At 37.2% G+C, this 26,847-nt stretch overlaps 1 protein-coding gene across 1 annotated transcript; it reads right to left on the bottom strand.

Annotated features, from left to right (window-relative positions):
- Positions 1 to 5,171: 5,171 nt before the first annotated feature.
- On the bottom strand, positions 5,172 to 18,357 carry LOC103799314 (prostatic acid phosphatase-like). The gene is made up of 10 exons (XM_009071623.1): positions 18,210 to 18,357; positions 16,777 to 16,872; positions 15,118 to 15,204; positions 14,221 to 14,373; positions 11,888 to 11,986; positions 10,758 to 10,853; positions 8,210 to 8,342; positions 6,775 to 6,857; positions 5,775 to 5,881; positions 5,172 to 5,328 (listed from the first exon to the last, which is right to left on the bottom strand). The coding sequence occupies exons 1-10, from the start codon at positions 18,321 to 18,323 to the stop codon at positions 5,172 to 5,174; spliced, it is 1,125 nt and encodes a 374-aa protein (XP_009069871.1). The 5' UTR covers positions 18,324 to 18,357.
- Positions 18,358 to 26,847: the final 8,490 nt, after the last annotated feature.

Below are 26,847 nucleotides of genomic sequence, written 5' to 3'. Positions count from 1 at the left end.
TGTTGCAGCCTCAAAGAACACTGATGTGTATTTTTCCTTGGAGTAAGCAAGGTACAAAGGAAATCTTCCTTTCTATGTTTCTACAGTGATAGTCCTAAGAACAAAAAACATTACAAAGAATGTGTGTGAATGGATTTCTGTTGAATAGGGATGAGGGAAATAAAATAATTTAGAAGTATCTCAATTTGTGAATTAAATTTGAATTTATTTTTGCTCAACAGAAATCAGAATATTCAAGGTACATTCACTGGGGCATGAAGCATGGAAGGAGACATGGTCTGAACATGTGATGGAAAAGGGGGACCTTCTATTGGTGTTCTGTGAGCAGTGACCTCAGCTAGCATGTACTTTCACAGCTGAACTGAAGTGCTGAGGCCAAGGTCCATCCAACTCCATGATCCCCCATACCAGACAAATCTGTGGTACTGATGTCTTCATGTGGTTCTGCAAATTTTTCAGATGAATTGGTTGAGGAAGGAGGGGAGGAACTGGGAAATGGAGACAAAGGAGAATCATGAAGAACGTCTCACCTCTGTATTGCATTTTCTATGTGAACCTTGTCCAATCTAGAAAACCAACGGCAAAGTTACCCTTGCCTTTTCATGCAAGTTGCTGTTGCATAAAACTGTTTTTACAACTTTTGAACTTCGGCTTCTAAACATCTGGCAAACAAACATTAGAAACAACTCAAGCAGCACAAGCTGACGCAAGTTCAGAAAAAAAAGAAACAGGAGCAGGTTCAGAGGAAAAGAGATCATGCCTAGAAATTTTCTTATTTGACAGCCAAAGCTACCATTTGTGAGAAGTCTAATACAGATAAAGATGAAGTCTTAGCTTTTTCTTTCTATTCACTTTCTTCTAGAAGTTTTGGGGTTTTTTAAAATTCCTTTTTGTTAAGGGAGTTGTGAGGATCAGCATGTTTTTGAGATGACTCATTTAAATAGCTTGCACTCACTTTCCCTTGAGGGCTGCCACACCTAGGAAGGCTTTCTGCTGGTGTCCATTATGGGACATTAAGGTAATAGAGAATAAACAAGCTTATTCTTCTTTGCATTAAGAAGCAGCTAGAACTGGTTGTCTCCTGTTGTCAGAAAACATTTTTACCATTGTTTGGATGCTATGATAAAAGGGGTTGCATTTTTTTACTAGAGGGAATAATTTATTTTTATCTATTTGCTGTGAAATCTAACTACAACTCTTCTTGATGAACCATGTTTCCTATGACGGCTAAAGAGGCACAGGAATTGTTGCTTAGGCCCTGCTGAGAAAAGAATGGGCTTTTACAGTGAGAATTCTGAAACTTAGATTCTTGTTTGAGGGGAAAGGCATCTTTTTATTATTTTGATTCATTTGTAGCTTGTGGAGTAGCAGCTTCTTATGTTGTAATTCTAAGAAAGAATATACTATTCATAGGCTTAAAATCCATTTAAAAAGCCTGATCTGAGGAAAGGAAGCTTGAATGGCAAAATTTTCTGCATCTCATCTATTACTTAGCTTCTCTTTGAAATGACCTGTGGGCAATGCAACTGTTGACAAAGGTCCTATCCACTGTGAGAAAATAAAAAATAAGAAAGCCTAATTCTTCAAGCATACAAGTGTCCACTGTTTTCAGCAGTTAGTTGCATCTGATGGTTCTGATCCAGCTTTTGTAGTGAGAACACAAACTGGTTTTGCAATAGTAATATGAGAAAACGTAAATAGCGATGGATTGCCCAACAATTCTGCGTGTTTTAATGGGCATGTAGCTCTAGATTCTTTTTTATTTTGTATTGCCAGCAAGTTCTTTTTTTTGTTAATGTGAAGAGCAGTGTAGACTTACAGACTTCCCTGAAGCACAGATTTATATGTTCAGATCAGAGTATACAATCATGGTAACATAACAAAAGGAGAGTGTTTGAAACACTATTTGAAGCCACAAACTATTTCTCTTTCAAAATTAACACTTGACCTTACTGATTTTTTTTTTTTTAAAAAGAATATCTGAAAGTCTTGTTTGGTCAGTCAATTTTCTGCCAGGTCTTCATGGTAGCTAGCCTGGTTCTTTGTAGGCTTCTCTTAGGTCTAGATTCATGATCCATTCTTTCTAAAAGTCTCACCTTTCTTCTTTATAGAGATATTTGTGCATGTATAAGTCAGAAAAAAGAAGAAGACAGACATCTCTTAGGTAAGTAAACAAGAATTGCCCTTTATCTTTGTGGCTTCTGGGATCTCTTTGTGTAAAATGCTTCAATACTTCTTGAATAAATAAAGTCTAAGGACACTGGAATGGCTCCTCCTTTTAGGGTCTCCTTTTGAAGCATTGCTTCTGTCACCAATTCTGGAAGTTTTTGTCTCACTCTTCAAAAGAGGGCAACACTCCTTCAGAGGTATTTTCCAATTCTGCTGTAAATTAAGTTATGGCCCTTCAAAACACTGTAACTACAACTGCATTAATGAATTAGTTCTGACAAAGTCCCTTTGAAATGAATAGATCTTGAAAAAATTACTCTGGTTTTGTATTGCACTTAGGTTTTACCATTTGATAAAGTAAAGCAAATACTCAAGAAAGAAAAGTCCCTGCTTCCTGTAATATTGATTTGTTGTACTGAGGACTATGTTCTTTTGGTAGAGATAAGGAGACTGTTGGTCATGCTGGTAGAATTTGAGGAGAAATGTTAGACCATAGTCACCACAGTGTGGGAAGAGTTGTTTCGTAAAGCTAATCACACTGGAGATCATGGATGGAACACCTAAAGGTAAGATAAAAAGAGAGAATCATTCTTAGCATATGGCTTCATTCTCTGAAAACATGGCAAACCTGTTAATAGTAGTGCCTCAATGAGTGGGCAGTTCAAACTAAGTGCAAAGAGTTAACAAATTTGCTCCTATCTTGATGGCATGAGAAAATGCGTCTTATGAAATGTTGAGTCAATCCGCACTGAAATCTTCCTGAGCAGTGAAAAGAGCACAGAGAGACAGCACAAACTTATCTCCTTCCCAAATATGCTGAGCTGTTTTTACTTCCTATCTTCCACACTACGGTCATCATGATGTGGAGGAACTTGACTCTGATTTATACCACCCTCAAATACTGCTACTGTATTGTGTGACCTGTAATAGCAATACTTGACTAACCCCTTTATTTCCCTGTAGTGGAGACAAATCTCCTCTCCATGAGACTTCAATTAAGCATTTTCTGGAAAACAGTCCATGTCTGAGAACTAGTGTCTTCCTGTAGAATAGCTATGTAAGTTACATTCTTGAGTTCAGTCACACTCCTGAATGTAATTAAAAAAATAATCACATTTATGGGCTTCTATTCATCAAATGGTCTGATGCATATATAATCAAAATATTAACCTATTCTTTAACAAAGAATGATATTTGAGATGATTTTTGACAAAGCTGAGAACAGCTGAAATCTAACATTGCAGTTGTGTATGTTGAGTGTAAACATGACCGGTAAACTCTTTGCATCACTCTTCAGCCTAGTTTAGCTTCCTGGTGTCAAAAATCAGCTGTCCCAGCCTATCTAGATTAATTGAGGATTGGTAGTGTGCAGTGGTTTAGCACAGTGCAGTCTGTCTGTCACATGTACAGTGTGTCTTGGCATTTCCTCAAGTGCCACTCATGCACAGCAGAGAGTTTAAAACTGCCTGCAGAAAAAGCCGAATTAACCTTTCCTAAATTAGCCCCCAAAATTAGGATCTGGCCCCAACAGGTACATTCAGTAGCAGAATAAAATAGGAGAAAGTGCCAAATTTTGATATGACAATATGGCAAATATTTTGTCTGAAGCATCAGGTTTGGTGGTAACCCCTTTTGTGGTCCATATGTGTTTTCAGCACTCAGGATTGCTAATGAAAGCAGTGATGCTGGATTTAGTCTAAAATGCCTGAACATCATCTAACTTCTATTTCAGCAAAAATTGAGAATTGAAACAATGTGCAGCCTTTGTTTTGAACGTAAAGGCTAATATTTATGTTTTTATTAATGCCACATTTTGATTATATGATAGATATTTTTTCCTTTATTTACTTGGAGAGTTACACAGTTTGCTATTTGAAAGAGGGGAATTAATTTCCACAAAACCTAGATTATTAAGCTCCAGAGTATAAAAATGAAGTATTTATGTCTATTTTCCATGAGTGTATTAGTAGGTTGGCAAGAAAAATACTCTTCAGAACCATCCTCCCCCTCCCTCTGCCAAATTACCTTTTGCAATTAAACGTGGCAATTTCCTGATGTGTTTCCTGAGAATCTGTGAGCAGTGAATGTGGTGAAGAAATGTATTTAGTGAATCATTAGTTGCTAATTTTTTGATCATTCTGGGTAAACTATCTCCAGTCTGTTAATGGATTCAAGATATTTAACAGGAAATTATTTTAAACCACATGAGTTGGCTTTTCTACATTCTTATAGTCTTTCAAAGTCAGAAAGCCATAAGGGATTTTTAAATGTTAGGTACCATATTTGATCATAAAAAAAAGTGGAGTCTGTTTGCTTTTCACTTCTCTTAAGGAATATAGAGCTAGATACATGGTAGACAACGTGATTTTCTGCCTTCCGGTTCCCTCCTTTTGCAAAGGCAAATATCATCAGTGGTCAAAATAGAAATCTAAACATCCTAATAGGGAAATACAGAACAATCTACTAGGGAATGTGTTAGTATGCCAATGTGTGTCTGTATGTGTTTGACATTCTGGTAAGTACCAATCTGGTACACTGTTCAATATTAATCTGTTTTGATTCCTGAATGCCTCCTAAAATCAAGGGAATGAATAATGTTGTTAATCAGCCTGGACAAATGCTCTACAGTTAGAGAAAATAAGGTGTCTGTTATAAGTCACACATTTCTGTGTGATTCCTTGGTAACTGAAGGCCTTTTTTTACTGTACTAAAACAAAATGAACAAAAAAACCTCCGCCACATGAAAAACAGTACCCTAAAGTCTGATCAGCCTTGATTCCATTTCATCAGAAAGTTGGGCTGGAATAGATAAATATATCAGTGGAATAGAAAGGATGGCCATGGGCACCATTCTTTCTTAATGGATCTGCATATTTTTCATTGCAGACCAGACCCTTATGAAAATGATTGTTATTTCAAATGAGCTGTTCTCTGAAGATGTAATCCTGACTTTACTTTTGGGTACGTGTGTCCAAAGCACATAACTTACCTCTTTTTGTGTCCTACATCCTACATTCTCTTGTCCAATGGTGTACGAGGATGGGAGAAACCAACTGAGTAAATCTCTCCAGTGGACAGCGAAATTTGCAGCCAGGGAGAGTGAGGGGGTGAGGATCTCTCAAAGAATTATTCCGATAGTACATTTCTATGGTGTATTGCCTGTTTCAAAAGACAGAAAGTTCAAATTAAAGTTAGGTAAGCAGAACCACACAGCCTTTCTATTCACTAATCACTTGTGATTGTACCTTGGGACAAACTTTTAGCCTGCTTATTTGTCTGGTTGTTAATATGCATCATTAGTATTCTGAAGAGATGTTTTTCAACAATAGGTGGTCAACACCAATTTTCATGTACTTTGTCTTCTTTGTCAAGGAGCTAAATAGATAAAAAGGATGAAGTGAAACCTCTCATAACTGTAATGAAGCAATATATAGAGGTTTTTCAGGCTTATTCTGCTACTGTCTAGTAAATTATATTAATTAAAACCAATCTATGTTATTTTTCTGCATATTGAACCTTGTGTATCCAGTTTAATTAGTCTGGGGTGTCAGTAAATTCCTTTCTAGAAAAAGCATATGTTAGCAGTACAGCTTCCAGATACTTGCCCATTTTTTTCCTGGTAAAGCTCAAAAAAATGACATGCACTGTAAGGAGGCAATTTCCCATTGAAGACATTGAGAGCCGTCTGTAAGGCAACAATGGTGGCTGCATGCTGTGAAGAGAGGAAACCTGTAATTAAAGGTCTATTGAAAATGATTGCATGAACCTATTATTTATCATATCCAGCATGTTATCTGTCCACTCAACATTAACATTACTTGTGTGGCCTCATTAATACTTGTCCTCTGAAATGTTAAGAAATATTGTCCTTTTATGGCTATATAAAACCAGAAGTTCTGCCTGTGTAAGGGACACATATATGTAAATATTTATGAGTAATATATGTAAATAGTAATATGTAAATATTATTAGTCCCTTGCAATTCTTACCAAAATAAATAGGAGCTGTTAAAACTTCTTGTAAAAAGAACAAGTTGTTTTTCCTGTGAAATAAACAGTATTCCTGAGCAGATTGGTAAACTCTTTAACTGATATATACCTGATAGGTCAGAATCTTATGGCAGTTTAGAAGCAGGAGATTTTTTACTGAGACAATGCAAAAATGACAGTGTTTACACATCCTAAACAAAAATATAAAGACACAATTGAGTAAATGCCTTCATGAGACCTTCTAAAATAACTAACTTCGTTTTTCTTTTTTTTTTTTTCCTTTTGCACCTGAAAAAGATGTAGGAAGCAAGAGATTTCTTCCTAAATTATCTTTGTGATACAGGTCTAATAAAACATGAGGCATGGTTTTTCCAGTGCTTTGCTCGAATGAAACAATATTACAATGTAAAAAGCCATGACATCAGATGAAAAGTGGAAGGCTGCAGGTTTCGAAGAAGTATCTGTTCATCAAAGAAAGAAAATAATCCAAAGATACTTAAGGTTAACCAAATAAAAATGCTTGTAGCTCTATTTCATGAAGGAAATGAAATTTCCTGGCTTTCACTGCATTTAATAACTGCAGAAAGGAAACACAAAAGCAAGAGAAAGCACTCACCGTGGAATACATAACCATTTTTTGCTGGTGTGAAGGCTTTTGAGCATCTGAGATATGCTTTAGAATTGTTTTTAAAAGAACACCTGAAAGAAATTGGGAAAGCAATGACAATGGTGCTTGTGTTGACATCTGTATTGCTTGTTTCCATTTTAACAATCAGTCTTTAAATGCACCAGATTTATTCAATTGACTTTATAGGTAATTTGTGCAGAGTGCCCTGATTAATTCTGACACTGTCTTTTATATGAACACTGAGCCTATTTTACTTTTATATTAAATATTTTGTGGATCCCTAACAGCCTCAACAGCTTCAAACAGCGTATTTGCAGGTGCTTTGTGCCATCAGAACAGCACAAGAAGAGCACAGTAATGAGTACTGTCTGGTTGTATGTATAACTCCATTGATTTCCTGATTTCCAGAGAAGAAAGAAAAAGCATATTCTCTGGACTCTGGGGCTTTGTGAATTGTGTGGCTGTCTGTATTTTGTTAACGTTAACTGCTGAAAAGTTGTTAGACAAACTGCTTGAATTAAATCAATGGCTGTTCTAGTGTGTTGGGATAAGGTTGGAATCTCAACAAATTAAAATCCTAAATGGAGAACTGTACAGGCTGTCAGAACTAGACAGACTTAATCTTCAGCTACTGGCATATTTTAAATAGCAGTTGTTTGTAAAGCGAGGGCAGAGGTTTGAACTTTGTGCTAAATTTTCTAAGTTGGAGCTTCAAAAATGCAACTAATTGATTCATGCTTATATGTTTATTTGCCTTTGTAGCTCACAGATCCTAACTGTACACTGTCCATATAAAACAAAAAGGAGGCCCAAAAGGTGACAGTGGATGAATGGAGGAGAATGCTTGATTAAAAAGGTATAAAATGTTCTTAAATTTCAGCTTCTATTTTAGAAGCAGAATAAAGTTTAGAAGTAGTTTAATATCATTTTAGTTATCTCAGTAATGGAATATGAAGACTGTTAGGGGACAAAGTCACCATTCTAGATATTATTACAAATAATATTTTTTAAGTAAGTTATGCATGGTGGCTTACATTAAATTCAGACTCGATTCAGCAAGAATCTGTATATTGCTTTGAATTTCATATGCTGTGTAATCAAAATGATACCTCCATTATGTTAGATTAGGATATTCATCTCTCTTCCTTCATCTTTCAGCGCCAACCACCAATGTCCACATCACGATCTGTATATTGCTTTGAATTTCATATGCTGTGTAATCAAAATGATACCTCTGTTAGATTATAGATTAGGATATTCATCTCTCTTCCTATTAATCAAAATCTTTCAGTGCCAACCACCAATGTCCACATCACAACATCTTTCATAGTTCTACTATGGAATCAGTAGCAATATTTGTTATATACCCTTTCTTCTTTCCCATCCTACTCTAGGTTTTAAATGGGGTAAGAATTCAGCTTACCTCCCTGCAAACGTGATTTTTGTATTTGTTTGTGGAACCCGAATTCCGCCTGCAATAACAATTCTGAGAGCTTTATCAGCTTGGTCCTGACACCATGAGTAGCCCAAACAGGTAAAGTGTAATTGTTAATATCCTACAGTGAAGAAAGAAAACGTGGTGATTTTCTTACTGATTTCTACTGCTAACTGTTGTTTGTTCCGGCAAAAAATGCTTGTCAGAACAAATTCTGAATGTTTCATTCAAGTAACATTTTCTCTTTGTAATAAAATGATGACTGTATTTTGCATTTAGACAGCTGTAGCATTGCTATTTATAGCATCATACCACTTAAAAGAAATTTGAAGGACAATGTTCAACAAAAGGAAACATAATGCTAAAAGTTATGCAAAAAGCAACTGGCAATATTTGTGTTGTCAGGTGAAAAAAAAAATCACTGTTTCAGTCATCTGCTGCGATAAATCCTGAGATGATTACTGAAGCAAATTCTATATGGACATCAGGATTTTAAGGGCTGATAGCTCAAAGATGAAAATGGGATACAGAGATATGTACAGCTGTAATATGGATATACCCAAGTATGACGTAGATGTATAGGGATGACATATATAGATGAAATTCACACCAAATTATACTAGGTCTATCAGATACTGATGCAGTTCTCAAGCTGAAGTGGAATGGATTAGTCTTTCCTTGGGGATGCAGTCCAGGGTATATTAATGATAACAATTGTGAGAGGGGAAGATATACACAACACTCCTGGTTTGCACTACTCTAAATTCCTATTTAAACAAGAGTAGGAACTTACTTTCAGAGCAATGTAACCTTTGGACTGAGCTCACCAAAGGAGTGTTCTTGTAACAAGTGAATTCTAAAGAAAATGTCAGCTATTTAAAGGATTTCTTTAAACAAGTGAAACAATAGAACATGTCAGGTTAGACCAACTCAGATCACAATGTTATCCATTTCTCTTTTAACAAATGTGATTTGTGTCTTGAGGAAAGTATTGGCTAGTTGCATGCTATTTAAGACAGTGCTGTAGGCAAGCAGGCACCTCAGTCTCCAAGTTAGCTGAAAGTCAGATGACACTTGGCCAAAAGTAACAAACACAGAGAGATGCTTGCTACTGTAGTTTCATGAGCTGTATTTTAAAACTATGTAAGGAAGCTTTCTTTGTATGCTTGTAAAATGAGAGTGGCTTTTACAGCAGATTGTCTTAATTGATATCCCCAGAGTCTTCAGTGAGTAGCACGAAAGACCAAAGCTCACCAAATCCAACACTCGAAGGAAAAACCCAAGTAATTTTTTTTTCTCCCAGTGTTTAGCTAGATTCATGATGGGAGCTGTGGATTTTGCACATTTGTCTGATGACACAAGTTTCTCCGTATGATTTAACAATTGAAATAAAAGTCCTGAGCTAGCCTGCATTTGGAAAACATGGAAGGGTGACCTCACTGAAATTACAGTGAGATGTCCCAACATGTTAACATTTCATTTAACTCAAGACCGTGGCTAACATTCCATTCAAGACCACTTTGACCAAACTTGGACCTTTGCAGAAACTGCAGGACAGAAAGTAAACTCATTAGCATCACATCCAAATATTACATATTGCTTGTGAAATCCACCTTAAAACTGCCTCATTTTTCTAGGGAATGATGTACTGGGGACCAATTTATCATTAATATTTGAGTTTATAAACAGTTATACATGAAAGCATTTGTAGCAAAAGCTGCCTTCAAAAATAGCTTTTTAACACTGGACTGCAATTTTCACTTGTGTCAGCTGAGGTTAAGTGCAGACTGAAGTTACACGAAGTGGTGATTTGTGCTAAATTAAGGGCAGTCAGGATTTTTTCAAATCACAAAGTTACCAGACTATGGGACCCAGATATCCATGACAGCTTGGTACCACAGGACCCCTTTTGTTATAAAATCCATGCTTTTTTGTGATACACCTAGTTCTTTTGCTTAGACCAAGCTGCCAAACTTGCACAAATAATCATTTGTGTTATTCCAATGGCTACTTAGCTCCTGAAAATTCTTTGACCGCTAATCTCTCCATGTGCAAATAATGAATTCTCTTGCTTATACAATTTGCATAAAATCTTGGTGGAAGGATGCTTATTTTTCTTTGCCAGCAACATATTTTATTCCTGTGTGTCTCCATGATGAGGTTTGGAGGAGTAACAAAACAATTTTATCCAGCGGTATGCTTGTGTCTATTTTCCATATGCAGTTACTGACAGGATCTTGAATTTGATAGGCCATTGGTTGCTCATAGTCGTGGATGACCCACAACAGCATCACACATAGTACATTTGCAGGATTTTCAACTGTAAGTTTGATGTTAGGTGAGGGTTTCTGGGGAAAAAGTTGAGAATAGTCTATGGTTCAAAAAACTTTTGAAGCAGAGCCCTACTGTCCTTTGATGTCTTACAAACAACAAAAATAAGAGCTAAAACCCGTTTTAAGGTAGTATAAAAATTTCTTTTGGACTCAATGATCTTAAAGGTCTTTTTCAACCCAAACAATTCTATGATTCTATTTACCTCATATTGTAAAGTGTCAGAGAGCTTCCAAATTCTTTCAGTGTTCAGCTTCTTCGATGGGTATCCTGTATGAGTAGCTAAAAACTTTAGAAATGGCTGGAATACAAAAGTAGCAAACTTATAGTATGTAAGGTCTTTTTACATCTTTTCTACACACTGCCATACTTTTAGAAATAAGACAGTATTTGCACTTAGCACTCATGCAATGAACTATTGCCTAGTGGCAAGAGAAGTTGGCCTATTCATCTAGATGAGGTTAGTGATATGAGTTCATATTTGTAGTACAGTGGTGGTCTATGCTTGGTGGAAATGTTCAGAAGGAGGTAGAGGGACACAGATATATGAAGAAGCCTGGCAGAAATCCCAGAAGTGCTTAAAAGAATCGTGATAAACAGAATTATTCTGATATTGGTACTCAGAAGAAAGAAAGTATGATGTAAATTTGATAGAACTGGGAATAACGATTCACTTTCATATAATACCCAGATGCAGAGCCATGGATAGATGGCTGAGGTCAGTGGTTAAAGATTATAGAAGACCAGGTGAGTTTCATAGTATCATTTTGAATAAACCTGTGAAGAAGAAGGTTGCAGCAGAACAGACTTGTGACTACATACTCATGCAAAGATTTTGATGGTGAAAGGATACCATATGGGGACAAGAACAAAACATAAATGAGCACCTGAATGAAGACTTTGGGTGGCAAACATGAACAGGCACTTGAGGAAAGCACTGAGGCTCTTAGAGAAATTCTGCAAAATTGAGCTGTGTGTGTTCTGTGGTGGAACAGGAATCTGAACTAGAGGAGAATTATGTAGACAGATATGTCAGAGGAGTTGCTTTATGTAGGAGTAAACAGAGAGATATTGGAGTAATCTGTGAGGCATTGGCACTGATTTGATCTGAGTTTTGTTTTTATCTGCTCTCCTAGAAACTAAGATTTTGCAAGGTAGTCAGTATTTACTGGATCTGTAATGTTGTAATCGTTTTTTGGGCATGTCATCTACACCTACTGTGAAGATTAGAGATCTTGAAGGAACGTATTGACTGCCATTTTTTTAAACCTACCTCAGATAATGTTGAAGAAGTGGTACATTTTAATTAAATTTCCAGAACTGAAAATACTTTACCTTGTAGTGCTTGAGTTGCCTTTGTAAATGCCTTGTTGCAAAGGTTTCTCTCAGAAGCTCATTGTATTTTGGGCAGTGTGAGAAAGGTAAGTATAGCAACTGAAAAAAATTGCAAAACACAGTTAGGCAAGGTGCATCTTGTTCTGCAATTCAATATGCCTTTGCAGGATTGTTGTTTTGATTGGCTGCACTAGTTAGGACAAGCTGAAAAATAATTTGGGAATGTAGCGTTCATGGATATTCATCTTCAGGGCTCTAAGAGTCATAATGATGACTACTTAGGAAACAATCTTTAAATGTTCAGAGGAGTAATAGGTGTAGCAGTTCAAAGTTAAAGGATTCATTTGCACAAGATGAAATTTGCCCCTTGACAGAAGACTAACACAAGTCCTTGTGAACAGCTTTGTGCTTGGCTTCTCTAGGGATGATTCCACTCATTGTGTTTGCCTTTCTTTAAACACATCATCACATTTTTGCAACAAATTACTAAGCAGCAGCTGGACTGCAATAGGAGTCTTCGTGCATATTCAGCTGTAGTGTGTGGACTTACCACAACTTCATTTAGTTCAGCTAAATAGTAGAAACTTGTGAAGTTTCTGTGACTCAGTTTTGTCTTTCATTGATTGAAGACATATGAAGGTTTAAGGTTACATGGGACTGGAATAACTTAAGAACTTATTATGTTTATCTAACCTAAACTGAATTTATTCTTGTTTTCAAGGGGTTTTTGTGTTAAATTTTAAACAAAAGTTAAAATTTGACACCGAGATATTCTTAGTGCTTTTCTCTAATGTGCTTTTTGTCCTTTTTCCTTTGTTAAAAGAACTTTTTAAAGTGTTTGAGACAGTTTCGAAGGGGTAATTAACTTGGAAAGCTTCGTAGCAGTTGCTCCGTTTTTTAGAAATACTGTCTAAATATTCCAGAAGACACCTTTTTCCTTTGTTAAAAGAACTTTTTTAAGTGTTTGAGACAGTTTTGAAGGGGTAATTAACTTGGAAAGCTTCATAGCAGTTGCTCCATTTTTTAGAAATACTGTCTATATATTCCAGAAGACGGGAAAATATGTCTGAATCATAGCCATAGGTTCATGAACAGGCATGACCTTACAAATAAATAACGGGCACTTGTTTTGGGTAGTAGCATATATGTGGTCTCAAGTTTAGCCTGTATAGTAAAGATGAATGAAGTTAAAATACAAATAGTTGAAAAAGTATGAAAAAGGTGCATGTGCTCATGACTTTGTGGTTTGTTTGAATAAACTTACTTCCCTCCCCAGATGTGAATGAGGTGCAGCACCTGCTGGCTGAGTTTGCTAGTTGTGTTGATGCTGGCCAGGTGTTCTTTACTGTCTGCTTGGATATCACCATCTGTGACAGTGGCAGAAGCTGCTCCTGACTCTTTGCCAGGCTGTGTGCATGAACATGAAGATACATGTCTCTGTATCTTCCATCTTCGTCCTGTCTTCACCTTGAGGTGAGAACCATTGCTCCATGGCCTATTTAACCTGATTCCTCTATCATTACAGACTGTCCTAACTAGACTTGTAAGCCCTCACAATTTATCTTGCATCACATGTGCAAACCTTCTCTCTCAAACTGGGATTCATACTGCACACTTCTGACCTCTCCTAGCTTTTTACCATAGGTTTTCCCCACACAGCAAACTCTGATTCCATTCAGTTGCCCAGCTTTCCCCTCTAGGACAAGTATATGCAGGCTACAGAGCTGCTATCCACACAATTCCTTACAGCTCCAAGGTGAGGAGTTGAGGGAGGGAGATAAATAAATACATTGTGCTATGAACTCATGTGCTTAAAGTTCCAAGTCCTCCTTCTTTTTCCCTTTTGCTTTTTATAAATGCATGCACTAACCTGCAAAGTGCATCAAAACCAATCCCGTGACTCAATTCTCACTGTAACATAAGTCTCAGAATGATTTTTTTGTCTTTTCTGTTGGCTGCAGATGAAGAAATGTTGAAGCACCAGTGAGATTAGATATGTTTTCTGTTCTCACACAAATAAAGCCATGTTTATGATAAGTTTAGGATAAATCTACTTCTATAGTGATTTACCTTGTAAATTAACTCTTTCTCTATACCTAAGACTTTGGCTTTCCTTCCTTTTTGTTAGGTGCATGTCTCTGATACATAAGTCCATTCCTGTAGAAACTCTTGCCAATGTTTCTACTCAGCTTATTAGGCCTTTCTGCACAATGCTTGTAACATAATGTACTTTTCATTGCCTTTACCATGCACTTTATGCTACCCCTTCATTTCATATCCTGTGTATTTTACTAATGATTAGGGGAAAGCAGCTGCCCCTAATTTATACTCACATTATCACGTGACAGTGGCACTGTGTGAACTGGAATTGGCTGCCAATGGATTCTGGGGTTCCAAATCTGGCCATGTGTTGGTGGGTACAGCCCAGCAAGACTTGCCTGAGCACTCATAAGCGTGTGATCACAATCAGTGCTTTGAACATAAATCTGAAACAAGGGAAAGAATGAAAAATTTTCAGCCCAGCAAGACTTGCCTGAGCACTCATAAGCGTGTGATCACAATCACTGCTTTGAACATAAATCTGAAACAAAGGAAAGAATGAAAAATTTCGAAATGTCATTTCTCCCATTAGGTTTGCTTTTCTTTCCTCTTGGTAGGAAAGAAGAGGGCTGGTACTCTGCTGGGGAAGCTATCATTAAAATGGAGTGGCATGAAGAAGGACCATGACAAAGAAGGAGGAGGGAGAAAGAGTGAAGCTGGAATAAAATTTTGTTGGTCAAATGAGCTGCAACATAGTAGCATTTCCTTTAGGAATCCTAGTGGAAAGCTTAAGACTGGCTCCATTTGACCATGTAGGCTTTGGGACATCTTGTATGCACTGCAAAGCTGGAACCTAAATGAAAACTAAGTTGTATCTACCCTCCATCTGAAAGTGTAGCATTGTGGGTATTTGGCATAGATACTCTCCATACAACAGTGAGGCATCTGAACCTAATGTAAAACCTAAAAAAACCCTTCACATAGTTTTTGGTTAACCATCAGCCTAAACAAAAGTTGAACACGCTTTTCTCCAACCGCACCAGGTCTTCACATAGTTTTTGGTTAACCATCAGTCTAAACAAAAGTTGAACACGCTTTTCACCAACCGCACCAGGATTAGACTCTCAAGCATCCATGAAGACCCATTAACATCCATGAAAAACATCCTGCCACCCAGATCCAGTACTTGCCTCACACTGCTTGTACACCACACTCAGGAAATGAGAGTATCTCCTCCTCATGTACTGGCCAAGCTCATATTGTTGCTGTATGCCAAGCTGTAGAAGTAACAGAACAGTGTGAGAGGCTAAAGGAATGTGCTAAGCATCCATTCTTACAAACTAAAAAAGGAGATAATATTTCATATTATTTTAAAATAAAGACTTCTTTTGTTTCTAGAGTGAAGGAGGAAAGAGGCTTGAGAAAAAAAAAGCAGTAAAGTCACTGTATGTACAGTATTGGATAATGTTAGATATGATTTCCTGATGGATACAGTTTTGCATTCTGCTCTATGAAAAGTTATATGTATATTTATCTGAGCTAGTGGGACTGGCTGAGGGCAGGGTGACTTAAAGCAGGCATAGAGATATCCCAACACCATCTGTCTAGTTTCTGCTCTATTGCTGCCTCAGAGCTGTTTAACTGGAAGTGCAGACAGAGCAGCCACCTGTCCATGAAGACACATCCAGGATATGAATCCCATAGAGTATCAGCAGTGATTCTGTATGGGGGCTACAGTTTTAGCTTGAGCAAGATCTTATTTTCAGAATAGAAGACTTGAAATCCTCCAAGCCTTCAGGTATTTTGCTGCAATAGTTAGTTATTTTCAACAGTGTGAAACATTCAATTCTCGATTCTTGCCTGACTCTTCAGCCACTAGATGTTATTACATTTTTCATTGACACATTCTTTAACATCACAGATTTTATTCCCAATTAAACAATAATCTATTAAATGGAATCAAGTCAGTTAATTGCTGTGTTAAACTAAACTGATGACAATTCTCTACCCTCACAGCAAAATGTGTTTTCCAGTCTCAACATTTAGTAGCTCTTTGCTGATCATTTTCCAACTTACCAACATAAATTTTTTAACACACGACATATGAATCACAAGCAATGTGCCTGTAACAGTCTCGATATCATAATCTGTTTACTTGTACCCAGTGTTTTCTGGCCTTAACTGAAATATATTCCACTTTGCACATGTAATCATTACTGTGCACTGGGATTTCAAGTACAATGATTACTCACTGCTTCCTAAAGTCATTTTCTGTGTCATGGGATCAAAGGATAATTCAGGTTGAAAGGGACCTCAGGAAGTGTGTAGCCCAGACTCCTACTCAAAGCAGAGTCAGCTGTGAGGTCAGACCAAGTTACTCAGGGCCCACTGCATGTGTATGTGATCAGCTCTTTCTGTTGCTGCAATTGTGTGTCCACTTCCCTAGAGTATAGTGTGGCTTAGGCTTCTGCCCCAACTTGCCTAACATGTATGTTCCTAAATCCCAATACGTGGGTCTTGAAGCCTTCCATGCCCTGGAGCTAGCTGACATGGAGTGCTGAACTTGCATAGTGTTTATGTGGAATGGTTGAGTCACTGCTGTGTTAAGGCATAGGAAGCCAGTCTGTTACTCTTATTTCTTCAAGGGAGGTGACAGGAGAAGAAACAGGCCTTGATTTTGCATTGAGGATCAGTTTGGCCTCCTAAAAATGGTGAGGAAGAGGAACACCTCAAGCAGTTTGTTTTATTCTGATTTTGGTGGAGACCTAACAAGTAACTTGTTCCAAAACCCCAATATCAACACACTGTCTTCTAATATTTCCGTATATTGGCCAGGTAAGCAAACGCACCTTGGTAAGCTGTCCATAGCCCTGCTGTCTTGCAATTTCTTTGTGCTTATCAGTTGGAAAAAACTCCTGTGGGGTATGATCACCATGGCGAAATACCTGGTAAAATAGATGGAATTCCCTTTGTGTAAACATAATTAGTATAGTCATTAGTGTAGTCATGAGGAATATGCAATGAGAGTGAGTACTGTATCTGACAGGTGGTAAATATATTAATGATGCTTTTCTTAAGACAAAATAGTTACATTACCTGTTTGATTGATTTAGACAAATATAACTGTTTTTTTCTGGCATTTGAGAAGTAAGTAGCTCAAATAAATTTTTGCAAGTTATAAAAACTACAGAATACCTTAAAGTATTTTAAAGAGGCTTTATGTATTTTAGGAAGTATAGACCACAACATTAAATAAACAGAAAACAAACTATGTAGCTAATTTTGCAGAAATATTTGAACATTAATATTTTGATATTACTAAGCTGGAATTCAGTAGGAAAAACACCCCACACCAATTCTCAAGATAACAGTTCTGTGGCTGACCGCTGTGAAGTGCTCTTTCTTGGCAGAAGTTAGCCTTAAAAAGCCACATGTTGACTTTTTCATCACAAGAAGTGATAAAAGTGTTATGTAATATCTAAATACAGACTAAACTGTTACTCTGAAAACATTGAACCTGTTCTGGAATTTCACTTTGGATAAAAGTTATGTTTATAAACATGCATCAGGATTTTTCATTCCTGCAAAGAATTATTTCCTTGCCCAGCATAATTCCTATAGACATGTGCCATATAATTCTAAAATGTTAACACCAGATTTATTTTTTTTTAAAGTTCTTAATCCAAGCATGGAGAAATAAAATCAAAAACTGCAGCACAAACAAATAGGTGAGTGATTTACAAGCATGTGTGATGTTCATAAGGAGAGTGAGGCTTCCTGCAAACAAACAGTATTTCGTAATTGCAAATAGTATTAGTTTCACAACACTGGTTCTGTGTTGCTTGTTCAATGCCATTGTACACTTGTTTGATTTTCACATAGTGAAATGTGATTTGCAAGTTAATCCATTGAAAGCACTGGAAAAGTGGAAACTCTTCCATGGTAAAGAGGGGTTTTGTGCAGCTGATATTTAGTTATGAAATCCTTTTTTACATTTTAAAACAGAAGCCTGTGTTATTGCTCTTCTAGTGCTATAAAGTAAGCATTCTATATCCATGCAGAAAGTAGAATTCATCTAGGAGTGCACAAAGGAGACAAAGTTCTAAAATATCATTTAAAATTAAGGTGATTTTTTCTTTTTTTTCTAATGCAATAATGAATTTTGACTATGCAGGAAACACTTAAATATTAGAAAAGTGCCCCCTCCTCCCTACCTTAGAGTAAAAGAAGAGCAGTGACAGGTTTTGAAGAAATTCCATTTGCCCATGAATTATCTACTTACTACTGACACAAACTTCAGTTTTCTTTTAGCTGTTGTTTGGTGAAGAAAGATGCAGAAAAGGCAGAACATGAAACACAGACTCCAAATTCCACACACCAACTGCCTTGCTCTCATCCTGAGGTTAGCTTTCTGCAATTTTGCACACCAAGGTCCCAGGCTGGATGTATTGATACAGTAGATAGGTGGCTAAGAGGGGAGGAGTCAATTGAGCTTCCTCCAAAACTGGGCTGTGAACTTGCCTCCTCCTGCCTATTTTCCCTTCTTGGGTTAGTGCTATTCAGGGAAGACATGAAATGAAAAGTATATTTTGCACTTGTACTCAATTTCTGTGTCCCATGTAAAACATGGAGTGGAATCTCTGAGCTCTCTAATTCCTGCCCCTGGCACTTGCGAGGCAGGTGAATGTAAAGAGCTAGAAGGTGCCTTTGATTATTGAACATAGGATTTAATATGGGTCAGTCAACCTTCCCTAAAGTGAATATGCTGCAGACATCCTGTCTCTTACTGTATGCAAAAGAGCTAATAAACCATCCACATGCTTATTGCTCACACACTCTTCTCTGAACACTTCATCCTAGAAAGCTAGAAGGAGCAGTGCTGACAAATGTTCTTTTATAAAGGATCTCTGGGTTTTCCCCTGATTTTGGCTGTGGTCTGTAGGAGGAATAAATAGCAGACGGGTTTGTTGCACAGGAGCAGGAATAAGCCTAAATTCATTGGGAAACAAAAAAACAACCCCAAGAACAGCAAAAAAATAAACAGACAAACCCCCAAAACCAAACCAAACAAACATAAAAGGATATATGAATAAACTTTTGGTCTCTTCAGTAGTTTGTCTCAAGTGGCAAAGTACCTGCCACTGTTTTATAGAATGATTCCCCAGTTTCATACAGTTAGATTAATTTTTTCATTTTCAGATGTCTGTTGCTGCAAACACTCTCATTGTCACAGCATGCATAAATCAGTTGTTTCTGTAATTTGCCCAGCCCATTTTAAATTTTTAAGAAAAAATTATCTAGCTCAGAGATACCAGTGAAAGGGACAGGATTGATCCTGCAAGTTCTTGGTCTATGTTCAGTCACTTCATGTGTTAATCAAAGTCCTGGTAATGTGTAAAATTGAGGGTGATTTTTTAGGGATCAAAAGATCTCTGTATATAAGACTTTAAAAGAAATTACTGGGAAAAAAATCATGTTGCTACCCAGAAGAGTTATGTAGTCTCAAGCTAGTTTAAGGCACAAGTAAAAAGGTTTCCCTTCATAATTATTAGATACAGACTTGTCTGGAAGAATCAGTTCTCCTTCCTGAGGTAACAATGTCATATCCTTCACATCTGTCAGAGCTGAAGAAATTCCTCTCTGAAACATTCAGAGGTCAGGCTTTCATTTCTGCTTTTGTGCCTGACAGGTTTAACACACTCATTCAGAAATAGAAAAATTTTGGAGTTGCCCGCATTTATTAAGAAAGAAAATTCCTTTTTTTTTTTTTTTTTAGGGACCTTGTGGGAGATATGAGTCAACTGATTAAAGCTATTCACATTTTCTTATTTCCACTGGCTGCTATATCTCAAAAATGTCTCTGAAGAGTCTGTGTTTTGCTGTTTCTAGATGACAGGACATCAGACACCACTCCTAAAATACACTGTTCTACAAGGCAACTTTTTTAATTAGACCAACTGAGGGAAAAATAGGCAAATTCTCAGAACTGCAAGGCTCCATTCAGGTTCTTCAGATACTGTAGATATGTCTAACAGTGACAGCAGATCTAAGACAGGAGCAGAAAGGTTTAACTTTATTCTTTTCAAGCACCCATTGCCTCACACTTCATGTGAGATTTCTTTAACAAAAAAGGTGAAATTGCTCTTACTCTGGGAATGACAAAATATTGGTGTAAAAATATGAGAAACATAAAAATATTAGTATAAAAACTGATGCTTCCTTTGTTCTGATCTTGGTGCTGCTAATTCTGTGGGAAGAGTCATATAAAGGGTTGGAGTTATTTCTGTGTAACATGTTGGTTAACTCTGTTCCTATTGAAGGTCACAGAGGCAAAATTAAACACTATGCTGTGCCATGTAGCAGAGTTCCTGAGACAGAAACTCGAGTGAGCAGGAGATGGAGCTTTCTTGGCAGTTCTTACCTGCAGAAATTCCTTGTAGAGGTGGTGAGAGATGTGAAAAATGTAGCTGTATCAGTCAAGGTAACGGGTTCTTTAATATGCTTGCAGCCTATGTTAAGACAACAGTTGAAGGTGGAAAGGGTTAAGATACTAAAGGCAATAAATGCACCTCTTTCACCTCCTTGGAAGTACAAAAGAAAATATATGAGGTGTAGATAACGTGCCTTTATCTTACAAATAAGCTTGATGAAATATTTATGAGATCAGAATAAATATATTATTAAGCAAGTAAAAGTACAGCATGCATTGTGCCCTGTGTTGTGATATCTGAAGGTACTGTGTTAAGAAATGCTGCTGGGTTTTTGACATTGTTTAGGGAATATAAGTTTTCATTAACAGTGCTTCAGTGCTTTAAAGTATGTTCATAGTTTAAGTGCTGTTATTGTATTTGAAGACTTATTAATCCAGAGGACAAAATTTGGCCCTTTTCCCCTAAATTACAATATGAAGAATCCTCTCCAGATTGTGCTGCTTATCCCCTGCCCTAAGTTTGAAGTGTAGGGTTAAATCTGCTTGGTATTTAAACACTGTAAGATTGGACTTGCAGCTTGAGATGCTACTTCTTCATTGGCAGTGGAGAAGGATAAGAATTTGATTGAAGATACACTGATAAGTATGTTAGGAGAAGACTCCAGTGTAGAATTGATAGGGGGAGAAGGAGGCAGGTAGAGGAGGACTTTAGCCTTCCCATCCTGCCTCTTCTCCTTCCCCCTCCCTGAAATGACCCTTTAGTGGAATACTTACTCCAGCTTCTGGCAATGAAGTCATGATTCTGTGACTTCTGCAGTTTTGATGTCCATGTCCACATCCATGATTTTTCCTCATCTTCTTTCATCAGCCCTAGTCAGATCAGGACTGTATGTGTCAACAGAGTTCAATGTTTGCTCTGGCTTACAGTGTACCTCTTTGTCTCCTGCTTACATGCTTTGGTTAAAGGATAAAGAAAATTGAGGGTATCATACATTCAGCTCCAATAAACTAACAGCCAGAACAAAAAAATTCCAGTTCCAAGTCACTTGCGTAGTATCTAAATAGATAGGTATCAGCTGCCTTTATTTGGCTAATGCTTAACATATACTTCTTTGGTCCTTTATGCTAGGAAAACAAAGGCATGTCATGTCACCATGCCTGTGTCTCAGGGACACATTACCCATACCTCACAAAGAATTCTGCCCCAAGCAGATACACATTTTCTGTTAATGATTTCAGTGCTGGCATGCAATAATGCTCTTTCAGCCCATTTTAAGGCTGAGTTAGAGCCATGTTCAGCTGCCCTGATAAGCTGGGTCAAGGCTTGTCCTGAGTATGAACAAAATGGAGCATCTTTGCCCTGCAAATAGAGTAATCTTCACTGATAGTGGGGCCCCTTAAGAGCTGTGCATGGTGTTCTTGCTGCTGCTGGCAGAAGATACCACTTACTGCCCCATGTTCTCTGATCCTTCCTTAAATGGCAGCAGAAGACAGGAAACACCAGCTGGTGTTGGGACTTGTAAAGAGTAGGGCTGTGGTCATTTTTAGGCCATTCAGCATTCTAAGAAATTAACTTCTGTTTGGCTTCAAAGCTGTGCTCTCGATGTCAATCTGAGATAAAGGACTTCTTTTGCACAGTGGCCAGCTTCTTCTCCATTACACTGACACAAATACAGAGTAACTGCTCAGAGGTTGATGAAGTTATTCCAAACATATTCCTCAGGAGGTTTACACAGCTGTTCTTCCACTGATGTTCTTCTGGCCACCCTCTGATCTTCTGCCTTTTGTGCCTGTGTTTGGGATATGTGCATTTGCTGCTCAAGATCTTCATTTGATATGATTTAGATTAACTCTTTGCCTTTTTTTAGAGCTGCATTGGCTTACAGGGACTTCAAAGCACAGGAAAATGCTAAATTCCATTTCCTCTACCTGTTCTGATGAAAAAAAGCATTATTGAAACACTGGATCCTGGTGTTGATGCAAAATAGATCATGTTCTAGAGCCAACATTCATCTGAATTTTTGCTGGACTGTAAAGCTCCCTCCTCTCAAATGTGAGCACTTTCTCTCCAGTTCCACATGATTCATCATCTTTATGGTCATAAAATACATGACTCAAGAAACAAGATTGACATGGAGGAGGTGCAGATTAAGATGTAGTTTGGTAATTGTGTTTTAACAGATGAATATTATAATATCACAACAAAGGGGTTTAGCTGGCATTATTTTACAGAGGAATCTTATGCCATCAAGGAGTCACAAACCTGATATTTTGTGGTGAAGAAGTCCATTCTTTTATTTTTTTTCCCCTAAATTGCATGAATGAATTCAAGCAACCTCTCTTGGGCATGATTGATGGCTGTATCTCATAACCAGACTGCCACAGCAGGAAAGAGGTAAGGTTCACAGAAAATGGCTAGGAGACAAAGATCTTTAGTCTACTGACACTATCTAGTCATTTAGACTTACTAATGAGTTGTATGGACCAACAGGATCAAGTTGTTTTGACAAAGGAGATGAAATATTTCTCATACTGAAGGAAAAAAACACTTCTTCCAGCCAGCCATCACCACAGCTGTCTAGCTTGGGCATAAAGCAGAAGTGTTTCATACAGGTGCTGACATCAGTCCAAATAACAACCTCCCTGTGTGTAATCAGGCATCAAGCTATTGTCCTTGTGCACTTTAGAATACCTGAGGGGTTTGGGTTGCTGCTTTCTTTAAATTTTAATAATTATATTTAACTTCGAGGTAGCTACAGTAACTATGATTAAAGCAATTGTTCTGCTCAGCTGGAATGATTTCTGGTCATGCCCTAGCACAATGCTGAAAGATTTGAAATGCAAATATGTGGGAAAGAAGAAATGTTTTTTCAATAACTTTTCTGTTCCTGTTGGAATAAAAAATTAGAAGTCCTTTATAAAAACCCCAGCTGAGGTAAAATATACGGCAGGAAATTCTCATAAATATTGGATCTTACTGGTAATCAATGTCATCCTACTTCCATGGCACATTTCAACTCTTTTTTGATCAGATGTTTTCTTGAGAGGCTGGTGTTTGAAGAAATATTGCCAAGAACATTTTCTGAATGAAACTGTCAGAACTGTTACAATGGATGACTGTGTTTTTATGCCACTACACTGTGTTTATTAATACTAACTATGCTGCCTGGTGGTGATGTTACTTCAGAGCTCTCCTTGGCATTTCCAATGTGACTTTCATCAGGGAAATTTGCACTGACTCTCAATATAGTTGCTAGAAGCAAACCATATATTTTTTCCTTTAGGTCATATATCCAGTTTTTCTCACATTAAATCAAACTAAAATAAATATTGCATATCAGGTGATATAAATTTTTTAATTTTCACTTAATTTAGATGTGACATTGAGCTCTTTCTGTCAGGTGTTTTGCTCTGCCTCTACGAAGTACCTCAAAAAACGTGTCCCATTTTCTTACCTACTATAATCCGTTGTAGCCTATGTTGTTTATACAGACACATCCATAAAAAGCACACAAGATATAAAAGTGCCTTTTGCAGAAATATGGGACAAATTATCCAGAGGGCAATAGCTAAAATGATGGACATACAAATTGGTACCCTCTATCACCATGTTGTTTTGTTTTGTGATCTGTTACTAACTGAGTTGGTGGGAGGGAGAATAAGTTGTGTGGGGAAGTGGTAATAGCTTCAAGGACTCATTCTCATAGAAGAAGCAGTGCCAGTAAAAACAAGATACACTTAAAATCATGCAGGAAATTGGCCAAGGCCTTTGTGAGTTGCTGACACTACTGAGACAGATTAATGTTATCTTCAAATACTGATCATTCTTGGAAACAACCAAGCAACACTTTAATTAGCAGCTTAGTTTATAATTACAGTGTGGGTTTAGTTTTACAAAGTGTTGGTTTATAGGTTTGATTTATAACATGTTGGACTTTCCAAGGAATTGGGGAAAGTACTACACTAAATACAGTATACTTTGATTTTTTTAACCCAGCCAGAGTACCTTGGGTAACAGCAGTACAATCCAGGCTATTCTACCTGTGTAACTGACTTAGACTTCATTAGAAGCTGCATGATTAGGTGAGAGCAAAAACTGGATAGGCAAGTTTAATGCTTCAGGTAATGGAAAAAAATGCTATCCAAAGGAATCTTGAGTTTAAAGGTTCCATGATTAGGTTCATGTTCTGATTTGTGTCAGTAGATGCAAGGTGGTAGTCCACAAAAGCTTTCTTTTGATTTAAATTTCACCAAGTGGGATAGAATTGGTCAATGATCCTTGTGTGATTTTTCACATTTTCCACTCACACTGAATAGTGAATAATTCATAATGCACTTTCAGTTAAACTGTGAATGTCTTCTGTTTGGAGCAGAGTATTGTCTAAGCTTAATTTAAAGCAAACAGTGAGAAAAATGCAATAGCATGGAATGAAAGTTTTAGTGCAAACCAAAGAAAAAATATGTGTCTAAACCTACACAAGAACTAAGGAATAGTATAACAGTCAGAAAAATATTTGCCTATATCTACAGGCACCTCAGACAAATATTTTGCAAAAGCATATTGCCATCTAGTGTTAAACTCTCTTCTGTTTGTTGTACTTTGAGCTACTATAGCCACAGCAGATTCCTGACAGACACTTCTGTGAGAATCATTGGAAATCCTGTAATGTATTGAGAAATTCAAAACAGCATCACTGCAATCAGACATGAAGAACACAAGGTCACTTTTCCAAATTTTAAAAAAGATTAATTTAAAACATTTTCACTCCTATATGCAAGGTTGCTGGCAATATAAATGTACCCTTCAGAAGTTAAGAGCTTGTATAAGTTAGCGTCTGGTTCTTCTTTCAGCATTGTGAGAAGTGGTGAAAAAACAACGTATGTACCCTTCAGAAGTTAAGAGCTTGTTTAAGTCAGCGTCTGGTTCTTTCTGCATTGTGAGAAGTGGTGAAAAAACAATGCAGTAATTTTTATGTATGTGTATTATTAACTCTTATATACTTTTCTCTTTGTATATGTTCATTAGTGTTGTGATAATAGTTCAGCAAGAGAGAGAGGCATTTGGATTAATTTTACAAAACAAGAGAATTTGAGTGATCACAGAGATCAAGCTGGGGTAATGTACTTTCTTCTTGTCCTCTTTTCACATAGTTTGTTGGGGTTTTTTTCTCTCTTTCTTTATGCCTCTCAGTTTCATTTTATTTTCTGTGAGAGAAATTCTGTATAGTTTATTTTTGATGATATTCAAAGATGCCATATCTTTCACATCTCTCTTTCCATGTTTTCTCTTAACTTTGGACTCACTTGATTCATAGAAATTACTTTTAGATTGTGAACTGAAGAATAGAATTTTATCAGCTGTTTGGAAACAGTTCCTTTTAGAAAGTTCTTTTACCTCTATAACATCTTGCTTTATAGTTGCATAAAAGTTTGCTGTACTTGAGTGATTGAAGCTGTAATTTCCTACCTGTATGACTTAGGTTAAAAGAAAATAGTATTTTCACCTGGAAAATGGTGAAAGCTCTAGTACATCTAGTAAAGGTACTTTCTGTATGTGCTGGTTTGGGCTGGGATAGAGTTACTTTCTTCACAGTGGCTAGTATGGGGCTATGTTTTGGATTTATGCAGAACACAGAGTTGATAATGCAGAGATGTTTTTGTTATTGCTGAGCAGAGCTTACACAGAACCAAGGTCTTTTCTGCTTTCAGTACTGCCACACTGGCAAGGAAGTTGGGGATGCATGGGAGATTGGGAGGAGACACAGCTGGGACAGGTGACCCAAACTGACCAAAGGGATATTCCATACCATATGACATCATGCTCAGGATATAAAGTGGGAGGAAGAAGGAGGAAGGGGGGATGTTTGGAGTGATGGCATTTGTATTCCCAAGGAACCATTATGCGTGATGGGCCCTGCTCTCCTGGAAATGGCGCTTCACTGCACTGGTGCATGGTTTTTGCTTTCCCTATTAAACAACCTTTATCTCAACCCACAGGTTTTCTAGCTTTGGCCCTTCCAATTCTCTCCCCTATCCTGCTGGTGGAGGAGTGAGCAAGTGGCTGTGTGAGGCTTGGCTGCTGGCTGAGGTTAATCCATGACACTGTTAAGATGTGTTTTTCAAATTATGGGAGGCAACAGTTTTCAAACATTCAGACAACATATTTGCATGGAACCATTTGTCAAAAGTTGCTGGGTAGGCAAGGAAAAGAAAATAGGAGAAGTTTACTGTATATGACCTTGGAAATGTAAAAGTAAATACAGTTTTATTTATATTCTAACTATCCATGTATAGCTTAACTATTGGACTGCTACTACTTCTTGTTTGTTTTCACACTGACAATGAGTAATTAAAGAAGCATAAGATGCCTTCTTTACTTTATGAGCATACTTAAGAATTGCAGGTATAACTTCTGTACTTGTACTCAGAATTGTCCAAGTCAAGTTAGCAGCTCTTGTGCTTGTTATCTGCTTCTAAACCAGTTTAAGGA

This window comes from Acanthisitta chloris, unplaced genomic scaffold, assembly GCF_000695815.1.
Source record: "Acanthisitta chloris isolate BGI_N310 unplaced genomic scaffold, ASM69581v1 scaffold1353, whole genome shotgun sequence".
Classification (NCBI taxonomy): Eukaryota; Metazoa; Chordata; class Aves; order Passeriformes; family Acanthisittidae; genus Acanthisitta; species Acanthisitta chloris.
The sequence above is the reverse complement of the archived record's forward strand: the minus strand, read 5'-3'. Positions and strand labels throughout refer to the sequence as shown.